This window comes from Sceloporus undulatus, chromosome 4 (assembly GCF_019175285.1).
Source record: "Sceloporus undulatus isolate JIND9_A2432 ecotype Alabama chromosome 4, SceUnd_v1.1, whole genome shotgun sequence".
In the NCBI taxonomy this organism is placed as follows: domain Eukaryota; kingdom Metazoa; phylum Chordata; class Lepidosauria; order Squamata; family Phrynosomatidae; genus Sceloporus; species Sceloporus undulatus.
In genome coordinates this window covers 37670280-37691208 of record NC_056525.1, presented here as the reverse complement: position 1 = coordinate 37691208, position 20929 = coordinate 37670280, and the positions used below count along the sequence as shown (strand labels likewise).

General features: G+C 38.9%; 1 protein-coding gene and 1 long non-coding RNA gene across 17 annotated transcripts in view; one reads left to right on the top strand and one right to left on the bottom strand.

Annotated features, from left to right (window-relative positions):
- EPB41L1 (erythrocyte membrane protein band 4.1 like 1) overlaps positions 1 to 20929 on the bottom strand; it is a 304150-nt gene that overhangs the window by 14859 nt on the left and 268362 nt on the right. For 6 of the 16 annotated variants that reach the window (XM_042466080.1, XM_042466083.1, XM_042466085.1 and 3 more), the window contains 5 exons: positions 17931 to 17966; positions 14804 to 14995; positions 10089 to 10187; positions 1407 to 4322; positions 691 to 798 (listed from right to left, as the gene is read on the bottom strand). In XM_042466080.1, coding sequence (XP_042322014.1) covers positions 691 to 798; positions 1407 to 4322; positions 10089 to 10187; positions 14804 to 14995; positions 17931 to 17966 — 3351 coding nt within the window. The remainder of the gene's footprint in view (positions 1 to 690; positions 799 to 1406; positions 4323 to 10088; positions 10188 to 14803; positions 14996 to 17930; positions 17967 to 20929) is intronic. The other 10 variants (XM_042466092.1, XM_042466094.1, XM_042466081.1 and 7 more) reach the window with 9 other exon arrangements.
- Positions 15584 to 20929, top strand: part of LOC121929986 — a 28853-nt gene continuing 23507 nt past the window's right edge. Inside the window, exons 1-2 of the long non-coding RNA XR_006103790.1 lie at positions 15584 to 15701; positions 17086 to 17134. This is a non-coding gene — a long non-coding RNA (uncharacterized LOC121929986). The remainder of the gene's footprint in view (positions 15702 to 17085; positions 17135 to 20929) is intronic.

Here is a 20929-nt window from a genome sequence, read left to right as displayed (position 1 = left end):
ACTTCAGTTTTTAAAGCTGATTTTTAAAAAAATGTATAAAGAACAGTCAATGCTATCCTGAGGGAACATAGCATTTATATGAACGTGCTTATGTTGTGAGCGCTCACATCTCTCAAGTCAGTATTCCTTCAGAGAAAACTCCTTAAGTATTAACTTTCTCCTGCTATCTTTTTGATCAGTGTAATTGACAAGAAAAATCAGAACAAAGGGACATTTTTCTCCTAGCTTGTCTTGGAAAGCTACACATACCTCTCAACCGTATCAGAATGGAAATTTCACCCTCATTAACTTGTATACTTGGTTTTTCAAAACATCTCAAATTACTCATGCAGTGAAAGTTTACATTGTTAGGGCCTGAACTAAAAGTTGCCCAAGTCAATGGACAATCTCCTTATGATACCAGTGAGGTGTGGACAGGAAACATTGTTTTGCTAAATTACTAGCTTTAATGTTTCACCTCCTTATGCCTGGCTTTTCTCAGAATTCCAGTATGTTGAGAGGTATGAGAAAAGATAGTAAAACAGAAAAAAAGCGTATATGTATATGTATCTATATATTTATATATAGATATAGATATAGATATTTCAGTTTGGTAAGCAGAGGAAAGAGGTGGTGGCGGCACACAGCTCTCTATTTTAGGGTGAACTTTTACACCACAAAACCAAGCAGTTAGTAAAACAGCATTGAGACCTGAAGGGCCACTGGAGCAGCAGCCTTTAAACTCTCTTCTTTCGGAAAGGCTTTTACTGTTGGGCCTGACAAATCCTTTTCTTCCCAAGGTGGTTCTTGAAATTTGCTCTAGATTAGAGAAAAGGGGTTAGTCTTAAGGAGTAGAAAGGAACTTCGCTAGTGCCTTATTGGAGCAGTGGAAAGCTATCTTATCTTGTCAGCCAGCCACTAGCTTGTCAAAGGCAGGGGAGAGAGGGAGGGCTCACAAGCTAAGCAGGAAAGGGTATCAAAATTAAGAGATGCAAGAAGAAAGAAGCTGGAAGCATAAGAATGTGGCTGCTTAGGGGTGTGTATGTGTGTGGAAGTATGGGCAAGGTACAAAGCTCTCAGCATAGTCTTCCTTCCCACCCTGTCATTCTGCATCTTCATTCATAATATTTCTTTGCCTGGTATTAAGTTAGCAGCTGGCATTCTCCAATTAGCCAAACCTTTAGGTATTTTCACACGCACACGCGCACACAGAATATAACAATCCAAAAGCTGATGATTTGCCTGGGCCAGCAGGTTTGCATTCAGCAACTGAGCCAGGTCACACACACATACAGAAAAGACAGGGGATGCAAGCAGTGGCTGTCAGTCAACGGCCATGTTTGAAGCCATGGCGTATGATGCATAAAGACGAGTCACACAACATGCTTTATGAACTTTCCACTGGGACAGTTCATCTGGGGAATTACCACAGCTTCTGCCAAAGTGATTTCACATCCAGAATCAGGAGAAGCCAGTTCGGCATCTCCATCTCCATCTCCTTCCCCTTGTTCTGAACCAACAGAAATATCTTCTTTCCAAGATGAAGACTGAGATGGTTCCCCATCACTTGGTCCTTGTGCAACGGCTAGGTAAACCACTTCTGATGCTATACTAGGATCCTTTGCTTTGCTGTCTAAGAGGCCCAAAAGCATTTTATCTTTTGCACCATTGCTTTCAGAAAGTATATCATGTTTTGAGAATGTTGCAGCTAGTTCTATGTGCATCTTTGGTGGACTCTTTTGTGCCTCACTGCCAGGGCAACTCTCATGGAATCTCTTTGGGGCTGCATGTTGCTTATCAGAAAATAGGCTGTATGTTTCACTTTGTTCAAACATCCTGATTTTAGAAGCTACAGAGGTTTCTTTGTTTGTTTCACTTCTAAGCTCCAAGGAGTCCCCATGGATCTCTGTTGGTTGATCTATATCCTCATTTTTTTCATGTGGAACAGTAATATTTAAGTCATATGCAATGAGCTTCACTGGCTCTAGATCTAGTTTCTGTTTTGCACTGGAAGTTTGCAGTTCTTCATTGCCCTGTGGTGTGGAATGAGCCTGCTGTGAACATTCTCTTTCCCCTTCTGTCAACCCAGTCTTATAAGATACAGCATATGCAGGCTCATTTTCTTCTTTCAAGAGAGATTTACCTTGAGAAATCACTCCCAATTCTGGATGTTCAGAATCAAAGGAGTGAGCTTGAGGTAAAATGTAATCCCTAGATAGCTGTTTCAAGTCAGAGGACTTGTCCTGGGCTTGTTCTTTTGAGCAAACAGTCTCTTCTGGCTTTTGAAAAATAGCTTTGGACAGCCCTTCTATTTCACAGTATTTATCCTTTGGTGGGACTTCAGATTCTAGGACTTCATCCTTAGCTGGCCTTTCTGTTTTTTGTTCTTTGAGTTCATCTTTAGCCAATCTGTCCAATCTATGAGTTTCCTCTCTGTCTGAAACTTCATCCTCAGGAAACTCATCCTTGGATGTCTTTTTCAATTCTGACAGATTACTAAAAAGTGATGATTTCTCTTTAGTTGATTCTTCTGACAGAGCTGACTTTTCTTTTTCCATCTGTCCAACTTCAACATGGTTGGCATTGGCTACATCTTCCAATTTCTGGAGTATCTCTTTGGCTACTTCTAATTCAGGACTGTCATCTTTAGCTGCCTGTTTTAAAACAAATTGTTGATTACTGGTGGGTTCTTCTGATCTGGGGCATTTATTTTTGACTGTCTCTTGAACTTCAGAAAATTTATCAAGAACAGACTGGGTTGATGCAAGGGTTTCACTGTGGACTAATTCTCTTGCATTTGCATCTTGTGGTTTATATTGCTCTCCATTTGAAATTGCTATTGTACAGGAAAGCTGCTGTACTGAGGAATCCAGAGTAGATTTTGTAGTCTCTATATCTTCCATCTGAAGAAGTATTTGTGAAGTTTCCATTTCATCTAAATTATTTCCTTGTGTTTGATTTTCTGAAGTTCTGAATACCATGCCTGACACTTCTGTGGCAATATAAGTGACCTTCTCATCAGATTCTTCTCCGCCTTCTTGAAGAGTGCTATGAGTTTCATCAGCTCTCTGTTCTGGCTGAGAAGAGAGCTGAGTCACTGTTTCTTTTGTAAGGGATCCAGATTTTAGTTGTGCCACTGGTACATGGCAAATGCTTTGACTGGAATTCTCTGCAGAAGTGTATGGGCTTGATTCACAGTAATCTTTGGTTCTGTTATCACCTGGCTCCACAGAAGCTCTTTCCTCTGAAGTTGATGAATGCTCCTCTTTTTTAATAGTACACTCCTCTATATGGTATACCTTTTTGCCATCCTCTGTCTCTTTGTCAGGTTGGTCTAATTCTAGAACTGTCTTGCTGATCTCTGATATTTCTTCATCAGGTGTTGGTGAGCTGGGCTGGAAAACAAAATCTCTCCTAGTCTCTCCTTCATCTGCAGCTGGTACTAACTTAGTGCTCTTCTCTTTTTCTTGGAATAGGGCTGTTTGGTTTTCCTGCTTCTCTTCTGATGCGGAATGCTTTCTTTTGTCAAGTATTTCCTTGATCTCATCACTTTTTTCATCTGTTTCTTCAGAACCCAAATATATTATCCTTTCTGCAGCAGAAGATACTGCCTTATCACTCAGTTTTTTAGCTTTAACAGACTCAGAGTCGGAGGTAGTTTTTAACATTTCCTTGTCTGAGACTGTCAAAATAGTCCTCTGTTCTTGTATTATAATTTTGCTTTCTTCTTTTGGAGACTCTGCCCAAGAAGAAGAACATTTTTGTTCTTCTTCAGCTTTGACACCTTCAGGGCCAGCATTCTTGTCTCTTGGACCTTTGAAAGTGTCAGTTGGTTGTTCAGTTTTGGTGGATACTACCACCACTGCCTCCAATTTGTCTTTCTGCACTTCCTTTTCCTCAAGTTCACTAGAGACAACCACTGCCTCTGTTTTGTCTTTCTGTTCTTCCCTTTTCTCTAGTTCAGTAGGAGCAACCAGCACTGCCTCTATTTTATCTTTCTTTTCTCTGTCCACTGTTGTCTGTTTGTCTGTCTCAGAAGAGTGTTTTCTGTGCTCTCTCTCATACACATCATCCTCCCATAATGACTCAAAATCCTCTGGACTGGCAATCATTTTGGCTCTTTTGCGCATCTGTATTTTGCCTTCCTCACTTACTTTCTCCTCCTGCTTTGCTACTGCTTTGATTCCTCCTGCTGCAATGGTAACTTTTGATAAGTCCAGATTTGCTTGCGTCTTTGAAGGACCTGCACATGCTTCCTCTTTCTGGGTCTTAATAATTTGATTTAGTGCTAGCTCTTCCAGCCCAGAGGTTTCTCTTTCTACAAATACCCAGTGCTCTGAACCCTGCATTGATATTAGAGCAAGAAGATTTAGCATTAAACATAAATTAAACATGTAATGCATCTTGATATAGTGCTTGTACTAACCAAACTATATTATCACTGCCAAGAAATAACCTGAGGTAGAAGACTATAAGAAGATATTTGATTCTACATAAATGGATGCTGAAATTTCAAAACTCAATTCTATGACTGTGATGGAGAACTGAATATTAACAGGTAAGATTTTGTCCTTTCTAGCTGTAAATATGCCAAATGTTGTCATCAAAACATAAGCAACATTATTATAAAGTTGCAATCCCCCTTACTGGTTAAAGATTTGGAGATTTTAAGATCTCATGATCAAAAATCAGAATTCTAATTTATGTTTTAAAACATTTTGATTAATTGTTCAGTTATTTTATTCACAGTTAAATGATTAAAAATAGCTTGATTTGATTTCTATGCATGGATGTACAAAAGGAAATAAATTAGCTTTTGAATATTTATGACATTCACATTTAATTTTGTTATTATTATCCCATCCACATCCTGTTATAAAGTGCTATACATTTTGGATAGAAGACACAGGAATTTTCAACATTTTAAAAATAAAAATGTTACTATAAAACTTATAATATTGACTTCCTGAAGTTTACTAATACACTCTTTCTTGTCTGTATATGAGAATTAAAGACAATTTAAGCACACATCTTTCTTATCTTCCAAGGAACTGTCTTCCGCCTTTTGGATTAGAAATTTATATTTACAATTAGTACAACTGAAACGCTTCCAAAATCTAACTACAGAGATATGTATTTATAATAAAATAAACATTATATATTTTATAGTAGATGTTTAGATGTTTATGTTTTTTTTGTCAGGGTTTAGGTTAGGGGTTAGTATATTGTAACAAGTTATGTATGTATGCACGTATGTATGTATGTTATATCATGTGTACTGTATGCAACCATATAATGAACTGTATGAATTGTAAAAAAATAAAAATAAAAATAAAAATGTTGTATTAGTTTTATATAAATGAAATCCCTTCAACTCTACTGAGTTGGGCAAGTTTCCAAAACCCCATAGTGTCCTGCTACTATCATCCAAGATTTTCTACACTGATTGAATAAGGACAATGTAAGTGAGACAATTTTGTGTGATATCCCTTTTCTCTGGAGAAATTTAAGCAAAGCCACAATTTCTGTCCAAATTGTCAATAAATATGAATCCCAGCCAACTTTTGTTCAGAAAACAAAGATCAGAGGATTAGGATTAGGAAAGCAAGCCTAAGAATGTCAGTAACAGAAACTGCTACACAAACTGCTGTAAAGGCAGTAAGTAGTTCAGCAAAGTGTAGGAGGCAGCAAAATAGAAAGTCTGCTGTTTAGTGCCCCATGTAGCACAGCAGTACCAAACTGCTTAAACACTGAAAATGCTGGGCACTAATATGCAATGATTCGTATTTTATGCTGTGTGTGCTATCCAAGCCTATCACCCATTGTACAAGCTCAGCAGTCTAAAGTTCAGTCATCCCCATGGAAAAATGCACAAAAAACACATATTGATAGAACTGTGTCACAACAATGATGAAGAATTAGATTAGGCACCGGCTATTATGCTCTGTGTTTTAAAATGTTAATACAGGTCATAGCTGGCTACTTAAATCTCTTATTTGTGCTTGGTGACATTACTGCTAAGTACCTAATGGAAAGAAAGAGTGAACTGCTATAGAAAGATCTGCAAGTAGCCTTGCCACTTTGCTCCAATGTCACATACTATATTGGGTCAGTGGGTCAGCTTGGAATATTAATTACACCATGGTACACTTCAGTACTGACATGCAGCTGTGGGGTAGTAATAGTGGGGCTCAAAGTGTTTGCAGAGAATGAATTATCAATTGTATGCCAAAACATTAATACAGCAAACTTGGATTATGTCTATTAATTTCCAGCACCAAAACATTCATATGGAGCTCTGTTTTTCCCATTTCCATTAAGCATGTAGCAAGAAAACCTCAGATGGACCCACAAATCATATTCATTTCTATCAACCATTCATTTATTTTATTTTGGGAGTCAACACAAACCAACTAGTGCTTTTAGGGAGGTCAGAAATATTTTCTGAAAGATATCCTCAATGTACAAATGTTCACCTTTTCTCAAACCTGTTTACTGTCCTTGATTGCCTATCACTTGCTACTTTATGGCCACATCTCTGAAGTTAGAGCTTCTTTCTCCTCAGATTGTTCCAGCTAATTAGGGATCACACAATAAATACAACGACATCATAACACTATGCCACCTTATAGGTTTGCCTATGTGGGTATGCCATTAAGAGGAAACAAGGCACATTTAGGGTCACACAGCACAGTTTTAGCACTGTGATTTCACTTGAATTGCCATAGTTCTGGCTCATGGGATCCTGGAATTCAGCCCTGGCAGTTAAAGTGGAATATATAGTGCTAGAATTGTGTAGCAGGCAAGTCCCCTAAGAGTAAAAGCAATGCTTTTTTTCCTGGTTGCATGGGCGCCCTGGCCAATTAGGAATAATTTGGTGACTCTGAAACAAAAAAGAGAGGTGCAAACATAAAATTATCATATACTGACTCCGATTTTCAGCTGCAAAAGATAGACATGAAATGTCAGCTAAAACCTGAAATTAAACCTTCTTAGTTCAGAATAGGGATGGACAAGCTATCTCATTTACCCATTGTTACATTTAATTCTAAATTTTAAAAAATATCTCAAAATATGTATTTAAATGTGTATTCATCTCAAAATTCTTCCTTAAATTCACATTTTGTAACAAACTACTGAGAACAGCATTAAAACATCAGCACCTACAAAACCTGCTGGATGGTAAGTTTTGATCCACACATTATTCTAAGAAGTGCTGTCAGGATATTTTCCATGGGACTCAGCAAATATCAGACTCCTCAGTAATTTCTACAGATCAGCCACTTCATCCAACAATCGGGATGAATAACTGCCCCATTAAACACATTTCTCTTTCTCCATGTGTCTGGTGTATGTTCCCTCAAATTGCTTGTCCTCTCATTTAATCTCTAAACACAACATGTGCCCATCTCCTCACATTCATACTATTCCACCCTTTCAAGGGTCAACAGCATCCCTTGTTGTCTATAGACCTTAAACAGCAGGTCTATTTTGCATGTACAATCCACCCTCCAAATTTGTGGGGGTTAGGGGCACAGAGTCCCTGTGCAACCACAAATATCTTAAGCAACCCCCCCCCCCCTGCCTACTATGGGGGCTTTCCCCCAAACAGCTCTGGCACATACTTCACTTTCTTGCCTCAGCATCATGGCACTCAGCCAGATTTTCAAAGCCTCTCCGCCCCTCTAAGCCACCAAAACTGATTTAAGCAGCCAGCGGTCAATGCATCTTCTTGCGCCACTCGCCCTTCACCTCTTTGTCTCCTGTCTGCCCAACAGCCCATCACTCCCTCTCCCACTTTGGCACCGTTATGCTTCAGCCAGATTTTCAAGGCTCCTCTGCCTCCCTAGGACACTGAAACTGATTTTAGCAGCAGCAGTAGCAGCAGCATTCGACTCTCTGTCATCTGGGTGGCAAGGTAAGGCAGAGGAGGTGAAGACTTGGAGACTGGATTGGCTGCCGACTGCTTGAATCAGTTTCAGTATCCTAGGAAGGCAGAGGAGCCTTGAAAATCTGGCTAAGGAATCCTGGTGCCAAGGTAGGAAACAGGGTGACAGGCTGGCCTGTTGGCAGAACAGAAGGATGGGGGCAGAGGTTGAGCTAGTTAAGCAGCAGCTACAAAAACATGAATGATCAAATCCGCAAAAGAGAAATCCACAAATGTGGAGGGCGGACAGTACTATGTTTCACTGTCCACTAGAAGGCAATATACTTCTATGTAATGTGACCTTGGTCCATAACAATTCAATAAAGATCTGTACTTTAAAAAAGAAAAAAAACTTAGGCTGTATGGTCATCTGTTGGGGTTACTTTGATTGTGAGTTTCTGCATAGCAGAGAGTTATAGTGGATGGCCCTTGTAGTCTCTTCCAACTCTAAAATTCTATGCCAGGAACCACATTTAGAACTGGCAAGAATTGTATACTTGTTCTCCATTCTGGGGTAGGATATTCAGTTCAGGGGGAACTAGCTCACAGTGATAACTGGTTTGACAGTTATATGGTATGGGAAAGCAACTTGAGGTGAAACCCCAACATGTCTGAATTACAAGTCATATATTGGTTTATCTACAGTTGAAATATGCTACTGTAATTTTGATATCTTAGACAACAGGGCATTATAGCCACTCTCAATATTTACAATTGTCCTTGGGTCTCAGCATGAAGACTTTAGTTTTATTAAGTCTCTAATTAATTCTAATTTACACAGGCTACATTAAATAATATCAGATTGAGAGTGATAAGAAATACATAGTTCTTTTTTGGCAGCTGGAACATTAGACAAGAATTATGCTATACTGTGTAAATGCTGCTCATCACCTCTGCCATCAGAAATCTCAAGTTGTATTATTTTTTTCTGTACAGTCATGCCTTCTTATCCGCATGGGATCTGTTCTGCCCCCCCTCCCATGGATAACAAAAAAAGTGGGACCTCAAGTCCCGTTCTTTCCTATGGCTGCATGATGTATGTGCAGCCACTAGTGCGGCCATGTGAATGTGAGTAGCTTTAAAACAACAGGGCTTGCAGCCCATAGAAGCTCAAATCCGTGGATGGCAAGCCCATGGATAAGAAGAGCCCACTATATTTCTAGATACACTGAGTCTGAGCATGTGAAAAGTGAACTGGCCAAAGTGGATGGCTCTTTGAAATAAAGGCTGTCATTGTGCTTACTATTGAAATATCTCTGCCTCTGCATTTTGGTAAAATGCATGGGCAAACACAAATTGATTCCTTGCCAAAAAAAAAAAAAAAAATCTACTAGTTCAGTGCTCTGGTGAAAAATTAACTATTTCATTTGGCCTCATGCACATCCACTAAAGTTGGCTATTTTAAATGGAATGCACTACGGGAGCTCCAGATTATTTTTATATTCATACTATCATAGGAAGCTATTTCTACTGAAAAAGGTAGATTCATTGAGGTCTATACTATCTGACATATTTACACACTCTCAGGTGCAGATAGGAGTCATTTCTAGCCCTACCCAGAGAAGCCAAGGGTTGAACCCAGAAAATTTGCTTGCAAAACAAGTTCTATACTCCAGACCATCAGCTCTCCTGTCAGATAATCAGAGCACTAGGATAATTTTTAAGACTAAGCAGCCAACAGGGGCATCCAGTTTACAGAAGTCATCTTGGATGCATGGATATCCATTAGCTAGAAAACTGAACACAATAGTAATACAACCTTGAGATGCAACTGATTTTCAGTCTGTTGCACTATTCAGGCTCTGGTACTAGGTTCAGACTAACTCCCCTAAAGCATTATCTTCAAAATCCCTTGTAAGATGTAAACATACCATAGACAGGGTAATAGTCTGTAATAATCCATATCTGATTTTAATATTCCCCCATCATGAATTACTGGTGCAGATGGAACAAACTTTTGTTTGAGATGAATTCCAAACAAATCCCTAATGTAATGGCCATGGGCAGCTAAATCAGGCCATCATATGCATAACTACTCAGTAGTAAATCCCATTGTGTTCATTAGGGATTATTCCCAAGAATGTGTATAGGATTGCAGCCCAAATCACCCTAAAACTACAGAAAGAAACAAAAGGGGAAGCAGATACAGAAAAGTGGGAGAAAATGGAAGAGTGGTGATAACCTCAGGAGAAGAAACAAGGCTTTTCTGTGTAAAAGACTCCATGATTAAGGCAGCTCCATGTTCAGATGATAGATCCTCTGGAGAATCTTCTTCTGACATCTGTTTCAGCAGGGCAAACCCAAGACCCCAAGACAAAGAGACAGAAAGAGAGAGACAGAGAAAGACAGACAGTAAATAAAGCATGGAGAATATACCCCACTCCTGGAGTTTTCATTCTGCTCTTAAACCTTCATCTGACTTTTTCTGAGAAGACATCCTTCAGTTTCCATGCTCTCTATGTCAGTGACAGTAACAGCAAATGACCAGCAGGACCAACAGTATGTTATTTTTCTCTGGTGGAACACTTAAGCACAAAGCAATCAAGCCAGCTTCCATGATATCTCAATCTCATACAGATCCTACACTTCTCAGTTCTGTAATCCAAGAATATTATTCATCCTAAGGGTGACAATAGAGGCAATAAGAAAAAATAGGGCTGTTGACTTAATATGTCTGCCATGTTCATTTATATAGCCGGCCCTTCCCTTACGTGGGGATCTGTTCTGGACCTTGGACCCCCACATAAAGGAAATACTGCATATGCTCGAGCACGCACACCATTGCTACTTCTGTCATGCAGCTTCAGTGTAAGCTGAAAGCTGTGTATGGCACGCCCACGTATGGTATGGGCGCAGTGTATAGCAGGGGTAGCAGCATCTAATTGCAACATCAAAAAAGTACACAGATAAGAAGAGCACAACCCTGTCACTTTATCTGTTTATGCACCTTCCGGTATCTCTCATCCAGCCTTGGTCGCGTCTTTCATTGGAACTCAGCTGCAAGAAACATATCCTGGATAATGGAAGGTTGTCAGGGAAGGAGGACAGGGTTCGCCTGTCTACCAATTAATTAATTAAATAAATCTCTAAACACAACATGTGCCCATTTCGTCACATTCACACTATTCTACCCATTCTTTTCTCCTTAGAGTCCTTAAACTTGAGGTTTTGCTTTTTGACTATTAATTATTACAACAATAACAACAATTTATAACTTGGCAGTTTTCTGAAACTTGGGACTAGATGTTAAGCAACTGTCGAGGAGATACTTCAGTATATGTCAACAGAAGGAGAGGAGAATGGAACCAAAGTATTTTCTACCTCAACTTCCTCCATTCCATCTGAACAGCCATAAGAATGACAATGCCAAATCAGCGTAGCTTTTGTGCACCACATACAGAAGAAAACAAATCCAGAATAAAACTCTTGTGACAAAAAACATACATCTCATTTCAATCACCAAAATCATAAGTCTCATGCTAAAGGCTTATGTGTCAGACATTAATATGTTCATTCCTTTAAACTATACCTCACATTCCATATAGCAAAAGTTCTATCCTTTCTTTGAATTCAATCCAAGCCTTACTGTCAGAAGCATCTTGGCACATATCCAATATTACAGTATTTTTACCATAGAATTTCCTTTTCTTGAGACAACTTTACTATTTCGACCTCACACAAATCTAGAAATAGTTCCTTCTGCTCAACTTTCAAAAGAATTCTTCTTTTGATAAGAGATGAGTCTGATATAACTTAAGGTGCCCATTGACTGCTTATGAAACAACCTTTTGCTAAGTTGTAGTTTTGCAGAGAGAGACAGGAAATAAGGAGACAGACACAAAGGTTTAGATGAACTAGGGCCACAGTTTATTAAATCCAATAAGTACCATCAGCAGAGGGTAACTAATGTGTGGTGGTAACCCACTCCATGTTACAGGCAGAATACCTTTGCAGCTGCAAAGTAAAATTATATCCAGGAAAAAAAGGCTTCCATCCACTGTTATGGGCAGTGGGAAGGAGGAAGGAGGGAAACTTCCTGGTTTGCCAGATACAAGGCTCACTCCCAGCTTGAATCAAGCATGAAGCCAAGCATCTCTCACTGTGTCTTCTGTCTTATTTATTATAATTACTATTTAAGCTATAACAAGAGTTAAAGATAACCCGGTCCCATAAACCTTGTAGCTTTCCAAGGTAAAAGGTAAAGGTAAAGGCAGACTCCTTGACATGAATGTTTAGTCATAACCGACTGTAGAGGGTGGTGTTCATCTCCATTACTAAGCCGAAGAGCTAGTGTTTTCCGAGGACTACTCTGGTGGTCATGTGGCCTGCACGACTTCACCAAATGCTGTTGCCCACCAAAGTGGTACCTATCTAGCTACTTGAATTTGCATGCTTTTGAACTGCTAGGTTGGCAGAAGCTGGGACTAGTAACAGGAGCCCACCCCATCATGCTGCACTCAGGCCTCAAACTGCCAACCTTCCTATCTTCTGATCATCAGAACTGGCATCTTAAACACTAAGCCACTGCATCCCTTTCCAAGCCACCACCCAAAAGGGCTTAAAGAGTGCTCCCTGATGTAATGTCGAAGGCTTTCGCAGCCAGCAGCCATAGTTTTTTGTGGGTTTTTCGGGCTACATGGCCATGTCCTGAAAAAGTTTATTCCTGATGTTTCACCAGCATCTGTGGCTGTGGCTTGGAAGATACCAGCCACAGATGCTGGCAAAACGTCAGGAATAACATCTTCCAGAACACAGCCACATAGCCTGAAAAACACACAAAAATCTATGCTCCCTGATTATTCTTCATTGTAAGATACTGAAGAGAAAGATCTGAACAGGAAGAGGACTAGGCTTAAATAGACTTGGCTCCCCTTTGCATGGGGTGTGTGCCAGCATATGAAGTTCGTTTGTATCCCTTTCCTTTCCTACACTCTCTGCAAATGATGTTTCCAAGTGGCTTTCTAAACTTAAGTCACCTGCATAAGTTGCCACCATGGGGAAATATTTCAAGTAGCTTCCACACAGCAACTTTAACATTTCAACCATCCCTAAATTAAGTCTATGTAATTACAGATATCTTACAAGTTCAGTATGACACCCTCACCTGTAGTATTCAACATCTATGCGGAAGACACAGTATTAGATATAATATTATTTCCTATTTATTTTGATATGACTCATATATTTGCATTTCTTAGCTCATTCATGGGTTTCTTCATTTAATATAAACCACTTGTATTTAACCTTTCCAGAACAATGTAGAACAACCATAAAATACAGTGAGCCCTTGGTATCCACTGGGATTTGCTTCCAGGATCCTCCATGAATAACAAATACTGTGGATACTCAAGTCCCATTAAATACAGTGGCATCGTAAAATCATGTACCTTATATAAAATGGCAAAATCAATGTTTGCATTTGAGAATTTATATATTTTAAATATTTTCAAACTGTGAATGCTTGAATCCATGGATAAAAAATCCATGGATACAGGGGGGCTGACTGTATATAATATACAACCATACATAATGTCACTGCATTGTCCATGGTGGGCTGAATGACACTGGCAAAAATTCTCAATTATAATAATAGTTAGAGTATGTCTAATTTCAGAGGAAGAGTATTCTCTGTAGTGAGTTCTTCAATTATCTTACCAAATCACCAGTTTCCTGACTCCTCGTCTGCTGTGATAGACTATAATAAGGATAAGGAAAGGGAGTAGTTTGAAGCCATTTGTTGTGGCAAGAAAGATATGAAATTCCTATCTCCCTGGATTTATTTATTTTTTTAAAAAAATAGATAAAGGTCAGTTAGCAGGTACTCCAAATTAAGTGTCAAGAGTGATATGTGGTTGGTCTAGTCTTGCGTGTATTAAGAAATAACTCCAGAGAACAGAATGCAGTAGTTTTTTGTGGGTTTTTCAGGCTATGTGGCCATGTCCTGGAAGAGTTTATTCCTGATGTTTTACCAGCATCTGTGGCTGGCATCTTCAGAGTGGAGTAGGTTTGATAGTGGTAAGCAGTCTGTGAGTGTGAAAGCAGAGCAATTCACAGTCTGTGATACCAACGATTCTGAAAAGCTTTCAGCTGGCTAAGCCACTACCATCACTTCCTTATAACTTGTTCAACATGAATAGCCAACACCAAGGATCAGCACTTCTAGAAGCCATCATGACCTCCATATAACAAGATTATTAAAATATTATGTTTTCAGCCATTGCTTAGTTTTTTTTAATGCATATAAGGAATTAATTTGGATAGTTCTTCACAAACAAAAGATTTGCCAGCTGTTGTAGAATACAAAAAATGTGCAGCTGTTTTACATGAGGTAAGATATTGGCCCATCTAGCCCAGTTTTATCTCTAACTGGCAGGAATGCCATGTGGTTTCAGACAGAGATCTTCCCATAATCTGCTACCTGATCTTTTTAATGGGGGATGTCAGGAACTACGAGACCTTCTTCTGCACAATGAATTTATGTCTATCCCCATAAAGCAGCTTCTCGCAATAAGAGCAGAAAAAGAAACTGTACTGTTAAGATGCTACTTATATCTTTGCCTAGAATTGAAAAAAATAATCATTTTAAAGAGAATACATAGTGCTCACTATATAATAATAATAATAATAATAATAATAATAATAATAATAATAAATTTTATTTATATACCACTATTCCAAGGATCACAGCGGTGATATAAACAATCAAGAATGAAATTATTCTAACAGAACAGAATGGGGAGAATTCAAACACAGTAAAGAAGATGCCACATGTCTCCTGTGCTGCAGGGTGGATAAGAATCAAGTGCAAATTTGTAAAGACACAAAGACCACAACTGTGTAGTCTCTTGACACCCACCAGACAAATCTTTGTATCATTAAGATAACAGCAAAACAAACCTCATAAGCCTTCTCTGGAGTTCCCTTTGGTGTCTCATCCTCATGTTTGGGAGAGGAAGAGGCAGGTGAGGAAGGCAGTCTCCTATCCCGGTCCCTGTGGACGAGTTTGCTGTTGGGTTCCTTCAGGGTCCTCTTCAACTCATTGATGCTGGCCTGGTGCTTTAGCAAAACATCTTCCGGTTTGTCTAAAAACTTTTGAAGGGAAAGGGGAAGGTAACTACTGAGGAGAGGATTAGTGGAGGAAACATGAGTGGGACAAATGAGCAATGTTTTGTGAAGTAGAAGCTTCACTGAATTTAGAATCTGGAAAACCATTATTTTCTGGAAGTAAAATCTCCCATTTTTAATTTAATTGTGCCACAGAGTAGGCTGACCAGTAGTGCTAAAAGCCAGGTCCTGCCAGGAAAGGAATGCAAGTGCTATCCTTGAAGTAAAGCCAAGCTTGAGGCCAGAGTCTTTTTGGACCACAATTCCCAGAAGCTCATTGCTCATACTAGCTGAGGCATTCTGAAAGGTTTTTTTTTGGGGGGGGGGGGATCTTCTCCAAGCTCTAAAAAACTATCCAGGGTTTTTTATTTTAAAAAATGCCTTTGAGAATTGTAATGAAAAACTCTATTTATATTTTATTAAAGTGCAGTAGAATCTTAGCTTTTAATGGTCCATTTTATTGGAAAAGTACTAACCCCAGAGCCAACAACTCAAGGAATGGTGGGAAAGCCAGATCTGTTCCTACCCTATGTCTATGGTCTCTTATTTCCACTAGATGTCCTCAGGACATCATGTCTGTGACCAGAAAATGGCATCAAAATCAAAATGTGAATCAGGAACCAAAAACAGAGTGTTCCAAATAGTAGAAAAACAAGCAGGACCTGTTTAGACGCAATGATTAAGGCAGCAGGTATGGCTCACAATAAAATACTTAAGACAAAGTAATCACTTTTTTAAAAACATTTTTTTTTTGTATGTGGTCAAGTGAAGCTCTGCTCTGTTGGACTTTGCAAACTGGTTCAAAGAGAAGAAGACCTTGTATTAGTAAACTGAATTCATCTATGGATTTAGGTTTTAGTAGTGCGCCCTCTGCATTTCAGCCATTTCTATTGCCCTCACACTAGGGCAGCATTTCCAAATGCGTAATAGCTAAAATAAACTTCTTCTTCTTGTTTGGAATTAAATTTGAAGGCATACCAAAGGTTTTCTTTTAGTATTACTTGCCTCCAATGAGTGCATTCCTTCAGTCTCTGCTTGAGTCACTGTTCTAGCTGTGACTTCCAAATGGAAGGATGTAAACCCAGAACACCAATTCATGTAGAAACAGTAGTTCATGAGATAGAGAGTCATTTGGGAGGATGGGTAATTCTATTGCCTCTGCATAAAAAGATGATGAATTATCCAAGTGCATCCAAAGTTGAAATGCAGAAAAAAGAATTGCCTAGAGTGGAGGACTTGAAAAAGACAAGGGCAGAGCAGTGAATCATGCAAAGTTGCAAAGAGAAGTCTCTTATTTTGATGAGTACTTAAAACAGCTTTTACAGTGTGGCACAAAACTTAAAAATAAGTCCCACTGTATTTAGTGGGGCTTACTCAAAATAACTGTATACAGCCGTTACATAGCTCTTATGGTGAGTTAGCAGTTTGCTTGCAGCATGCAACAAAATACATTTTGGGAAATGTGGCCCCTACAGTGGCAATAGCAGTGGCAATAGTAGTAGCAATAATAATAATAATAATAGATTATGATGATATGTGCATCTCTGAAGCAGTTTGCTCCTTGCCCCATTCATGTACTGGTGAGTTTGTAAATAAGGACCATAAAGGGTTGCTTTACATGCAGAAGTAACAGACGATGAAAGAACAACATGGAGGGAAAACAACCGGCACTGAAGATAAATGGCATGGAGAATATGTATGTGTGTGGCATGTGATGTTCACATGAGAAAGAAAGTCTGAGAAAGAAACTGGTGAAAATGGCCAGGTTTTAATAAGTGGGGAAATAATTTAGCGTGACAAAGGAGATTATCGCACTGCATTTCTTCCCAGCCTCAGCATGGGCTGAAACTTTTCAAACCTTTTTAAAAATGGGTGTTATTGCACACCTCCATAGACAGTCCGAAGGCATCGCGTACCTGATCTTGGCATCCCATACCCAATCCATACTTCTCCTGAACTTTGCCAAGAACAGGAAACTAGGAAGAAAGGCAGTGTGATAATCTCCAGATTTAGGATGCAGGTAAAACATTTCTTTCTGCCTATGATCTCCCCCCTTCCCCGCTTTGTTTCTACAGTCTGAATCAAACCTACCAAAAGTGAGAAAAGTTCTTCAATGTGATTCAGGTAAATTTAAATAATTATTCTGCAGTTCTGCCTCGCAAAAATTAAAATTAAAAAAAGCTGTATAACAGCTCTTCATAAAAGGATTCATTAGCAGTTAATAATCTTTATGAAGAACTGTCTAAATTTATTATTCACAACCATATACAAGATATTCTAAGGGGCCTAGAAAGCTCTAGTTTTTGTTGTTGTTTTGTCAATCATTCAAGCAAAATTGCAAGCAACTTTGTGTTTTACTTTCTACTTCTTCACAGCTTAGCCACTGGATAGGTGGAAAGGCCAATTTCATTTTGGGCTAAAATTGGGCAAACATATGAACAATGATTCAGATGTTCTGACCTGCAATTTAAGGATACAGCTTTTTGTCATACCTATTTCTGTATCCTTAATATGTATCTCCTACCCAAAGTCATCAGGGCCGGAAAGTGAAAGAAACAGAAACAATGCAATGCAATGCCAGGAAAACACAAGAGAGTCAGTTGGGTAATACATAGGTATGATTTCCAAGGAAGCAAGTAGCTGAGGTGACTGGGCTACTGCTTGCTAGGCAGGTATATGAAGGAAGAGTGATTTACTTAGTGAGATAAAAGATGCTGTCTGTTTTGAAGAACTCATCTTGTAGTTAAAGATCAAGTTTGTCAGAAATGCAATGGGAGGGGAATGTTTTGCATTCCCAATCTGAGTTGCATCTTGTATTCCACTAAATAGGGTTACATACAATGCTTTTTGCATTTTTAAAGAGGAGGATGAAAACTAAGATGCACTGATGTGGAATTAAGACATTCCAGAGAGATTATACCTCCTGTTTGTGCCTTGGGGTGGTTTCTTGTTCCGGCTGGTAGCAAAAAAGAGGTGGGAGGAAGGGAAAGTAACTGGCAAGGTCAGTCAGGGGAACTCACATAATATACATTAGACAATTTTAAGTCAGGAGCCAAGAAAAAAAAATATGATCTGCAGCTAGGAATGAGAAACATTTCTTAAATTCATTTAATGATTGGGGGTTGGGGTCACTGCAGTTAAGATTCCTGCTAAAATTATACATTTTGCATTTCGGAAGAGTTATCACTTACCTTGGAAATGTGCATATTTTTGAAGTTTGCAGTTTGTTTCAGAGAACAATTTTAAAAAAATGAATGCAAAGGCTAAGTCTATAGCTGAAAAATATGCACAAACATATTTCAGTCATTGCAAAAAATGTGTACAGAAATATCTCCATCAGGAAAAAAATTCTTATCAATAAATCCGTTAGGAAAAATGCATACAAAATTATATATCCATGTTTTTGGGCAGGGGGGAGCCAACTATCGCAATCTGAGATGAACAAAAGATGAGGTAAGAAGGAAGGTGGAATTTGAAAAAAATCTGCAAAATTCAAAACAGGCATTTTTCACATGCCTAGTCTCATTTTCATTGTGTTTCTCAGACTCTCATTAGAATCCTGATTCTATATGAGGTTGCAAAGACTTTCCCCCTTCATTCATAAAAATTCTTGGATATTTTTGTATGTTTCTTTTCAAATATACACATTTTAAAAACATTTTTCTACTGATCTGAAGTAGGTGTGTGTGTCTGTGTGCATTTTTTAAATGTACACCCGTTTTCCTGTGTGCTTTCCCCTCCAAAACATAATGCAAATATTGGAAAGGCAAAGATCTCTAAAGCAAGATGTGTTCTGCTTCACTGTCAGTCTCAGGAGTTGAGAAACTATCATAAAACCAAAGAAATTATCTTCCATTCCTAGGTGTGTCAAGAGAAGATTTTTCATGCTGAAAAGAGCTCCCTATGGTTTAGGTGTTCTCCCACTAGTGAAGAAATCAGTTGCATTCTGTTCCATTAATCTCCTGATGGTGGTGAATTTGGAAATGGGATGGCGATTGTAATGTGATTTGAGATGCTTTATCTTTGGAACAGAATGTTAGAGTATTTCTTCATTCATTCAGTTTGATGTTATATAAGGCAAGGAGTCAGCATGGTGTAATGGTTTGATTGTTCAACTAGGACACTGGGAGACTAGGGTTCAAATCCCTACTAAGCCATGGAAATCCACTGGGTGATCTTGGGCAAGTCATACTCCCTCAGAAAGTAGAAAAGGCAAACCCCCTCTGAATAAGTCTTGCTCAGAAAACTGATATGGTTGCCTTAGGCTTGCCATAACTCAAAAACTTCTACATAGCAGCAATTATGGGTCAAGCCCAGATCCATCAGAATTCAGCCCCTATTAATAACATATTAGCTTCTGCCCAGCCAATCCAACCTGCCAGCCCTCATACATACCATCCCAGAGAGGCCTATCCTTACCAAGGGGGTCCTGGTGACAGGATGGGTTCACCAAAAATATTAAACCAATTTGGACAGCCTGGGACAATGCAGTTTGCAGAACCTGATTCTGAATCAAACCAAGAGAACATTGACCACCACTGCATAAAAGTCCATCCCTTCATTCAAATTTAATGATGAAAATTAAAGAATAAGAGTTGGAACTTGAGATACACAAGCTCCAGTGTAAATCTGTCTCAAGAATTTACAGAATTCAAAGACATGGCAAGGTGCCAAGTGTTGGTTATTACCTTTAAAGCCCTGCATGGCTTGGGTCCAGGTTACCTACAGGATCAGCTCCTCCCATATAACCGCCCCATACACTCAGGTCCTCTGGCAGACGTTTATTGCAGTCAGGACTAGGTTGGTTTATTCCAGTCAGCCAGAGGACTTTTTCTTCAGTTGCCCCTAGATTGTGGAATGACCTGCCAGAAGAGATTTGACAGCTGAATATGCTGCCCAAATTTAAAACAGTACTAAAGGCCAGTCCTTTCTGCCATGCTTGTCCAGATGATTTTTAAATTGTGAATTTTAAATGATGAGTTTTAAATGCGGATTGTTTTAACGTATGTACATCTTATTTGTCCTTTTAAACTGATTTGTGTTTTAACTGATATCTTTTAAACTGATGTTGTCTGTTAATTGCTGTTGAAGTCTGGAATATCAGTATGCAAAGGGATCTTGCAGCATCTTTCAGACTATGTGAAACGAGTTGTAGCATGAACTTTTGTAGATTTGGTCTACTTCCTCAAATGCAGTCTACAAAGGTTCATGCTACAAAGAGGAAGTCTACAAAAGTTCATGCTACTACTTCTTTCACACAGTTAGTTTCAAAGGTGCTGCAAGATCCCTTTGGATTGAAGAATTTATAGTAATTGAACACCTATATGTCTGTGGACATGTTTCTGTGCTAGTAAGATTTTGCAAAGTTTTGAGTTCAAAAGTAGTACTTCCAAAAAGATGGGGATTAATGTCCAGATTGGAACTTGTAAAAAGTTCTTTTTTGTGTGGAGTATAGCTCCCACAATCCCACAACCAGAATGGTAAGTATCTATATTAGCTGATGAATTATTAGAGCCGTAGTCCAAAAAAAAAAGTTTCCAAGCTGTGGGCCAGCTGTATACACAGAGGCTTGATATTAGGTGCAACAATATACAAAGCTGCATTTTTGAATAGATTCTTCTCTCATTGAGATCTGTTTTGTCACAGGAAGTTTTTTGATATCAGAACAACCTCTATGACTGCTAACTATCTCATAATTCTATCATGGTCCCACAGTGGCAAACACAAAAACATTCTTCCTGTAACAACAAGATATCATGACATACACCCCAGAATGGTGATACGCGTAGGAGGACAACTATGAGTGATTGTGCTGACTGGCTCCTCAAAAAACATTCAAACGCCAAAATCATGATTACGCTTACTGGAATGCCAAGGACAGTCCTGCTTATCTTGAGCCAAACTGTATGCCTATATTAC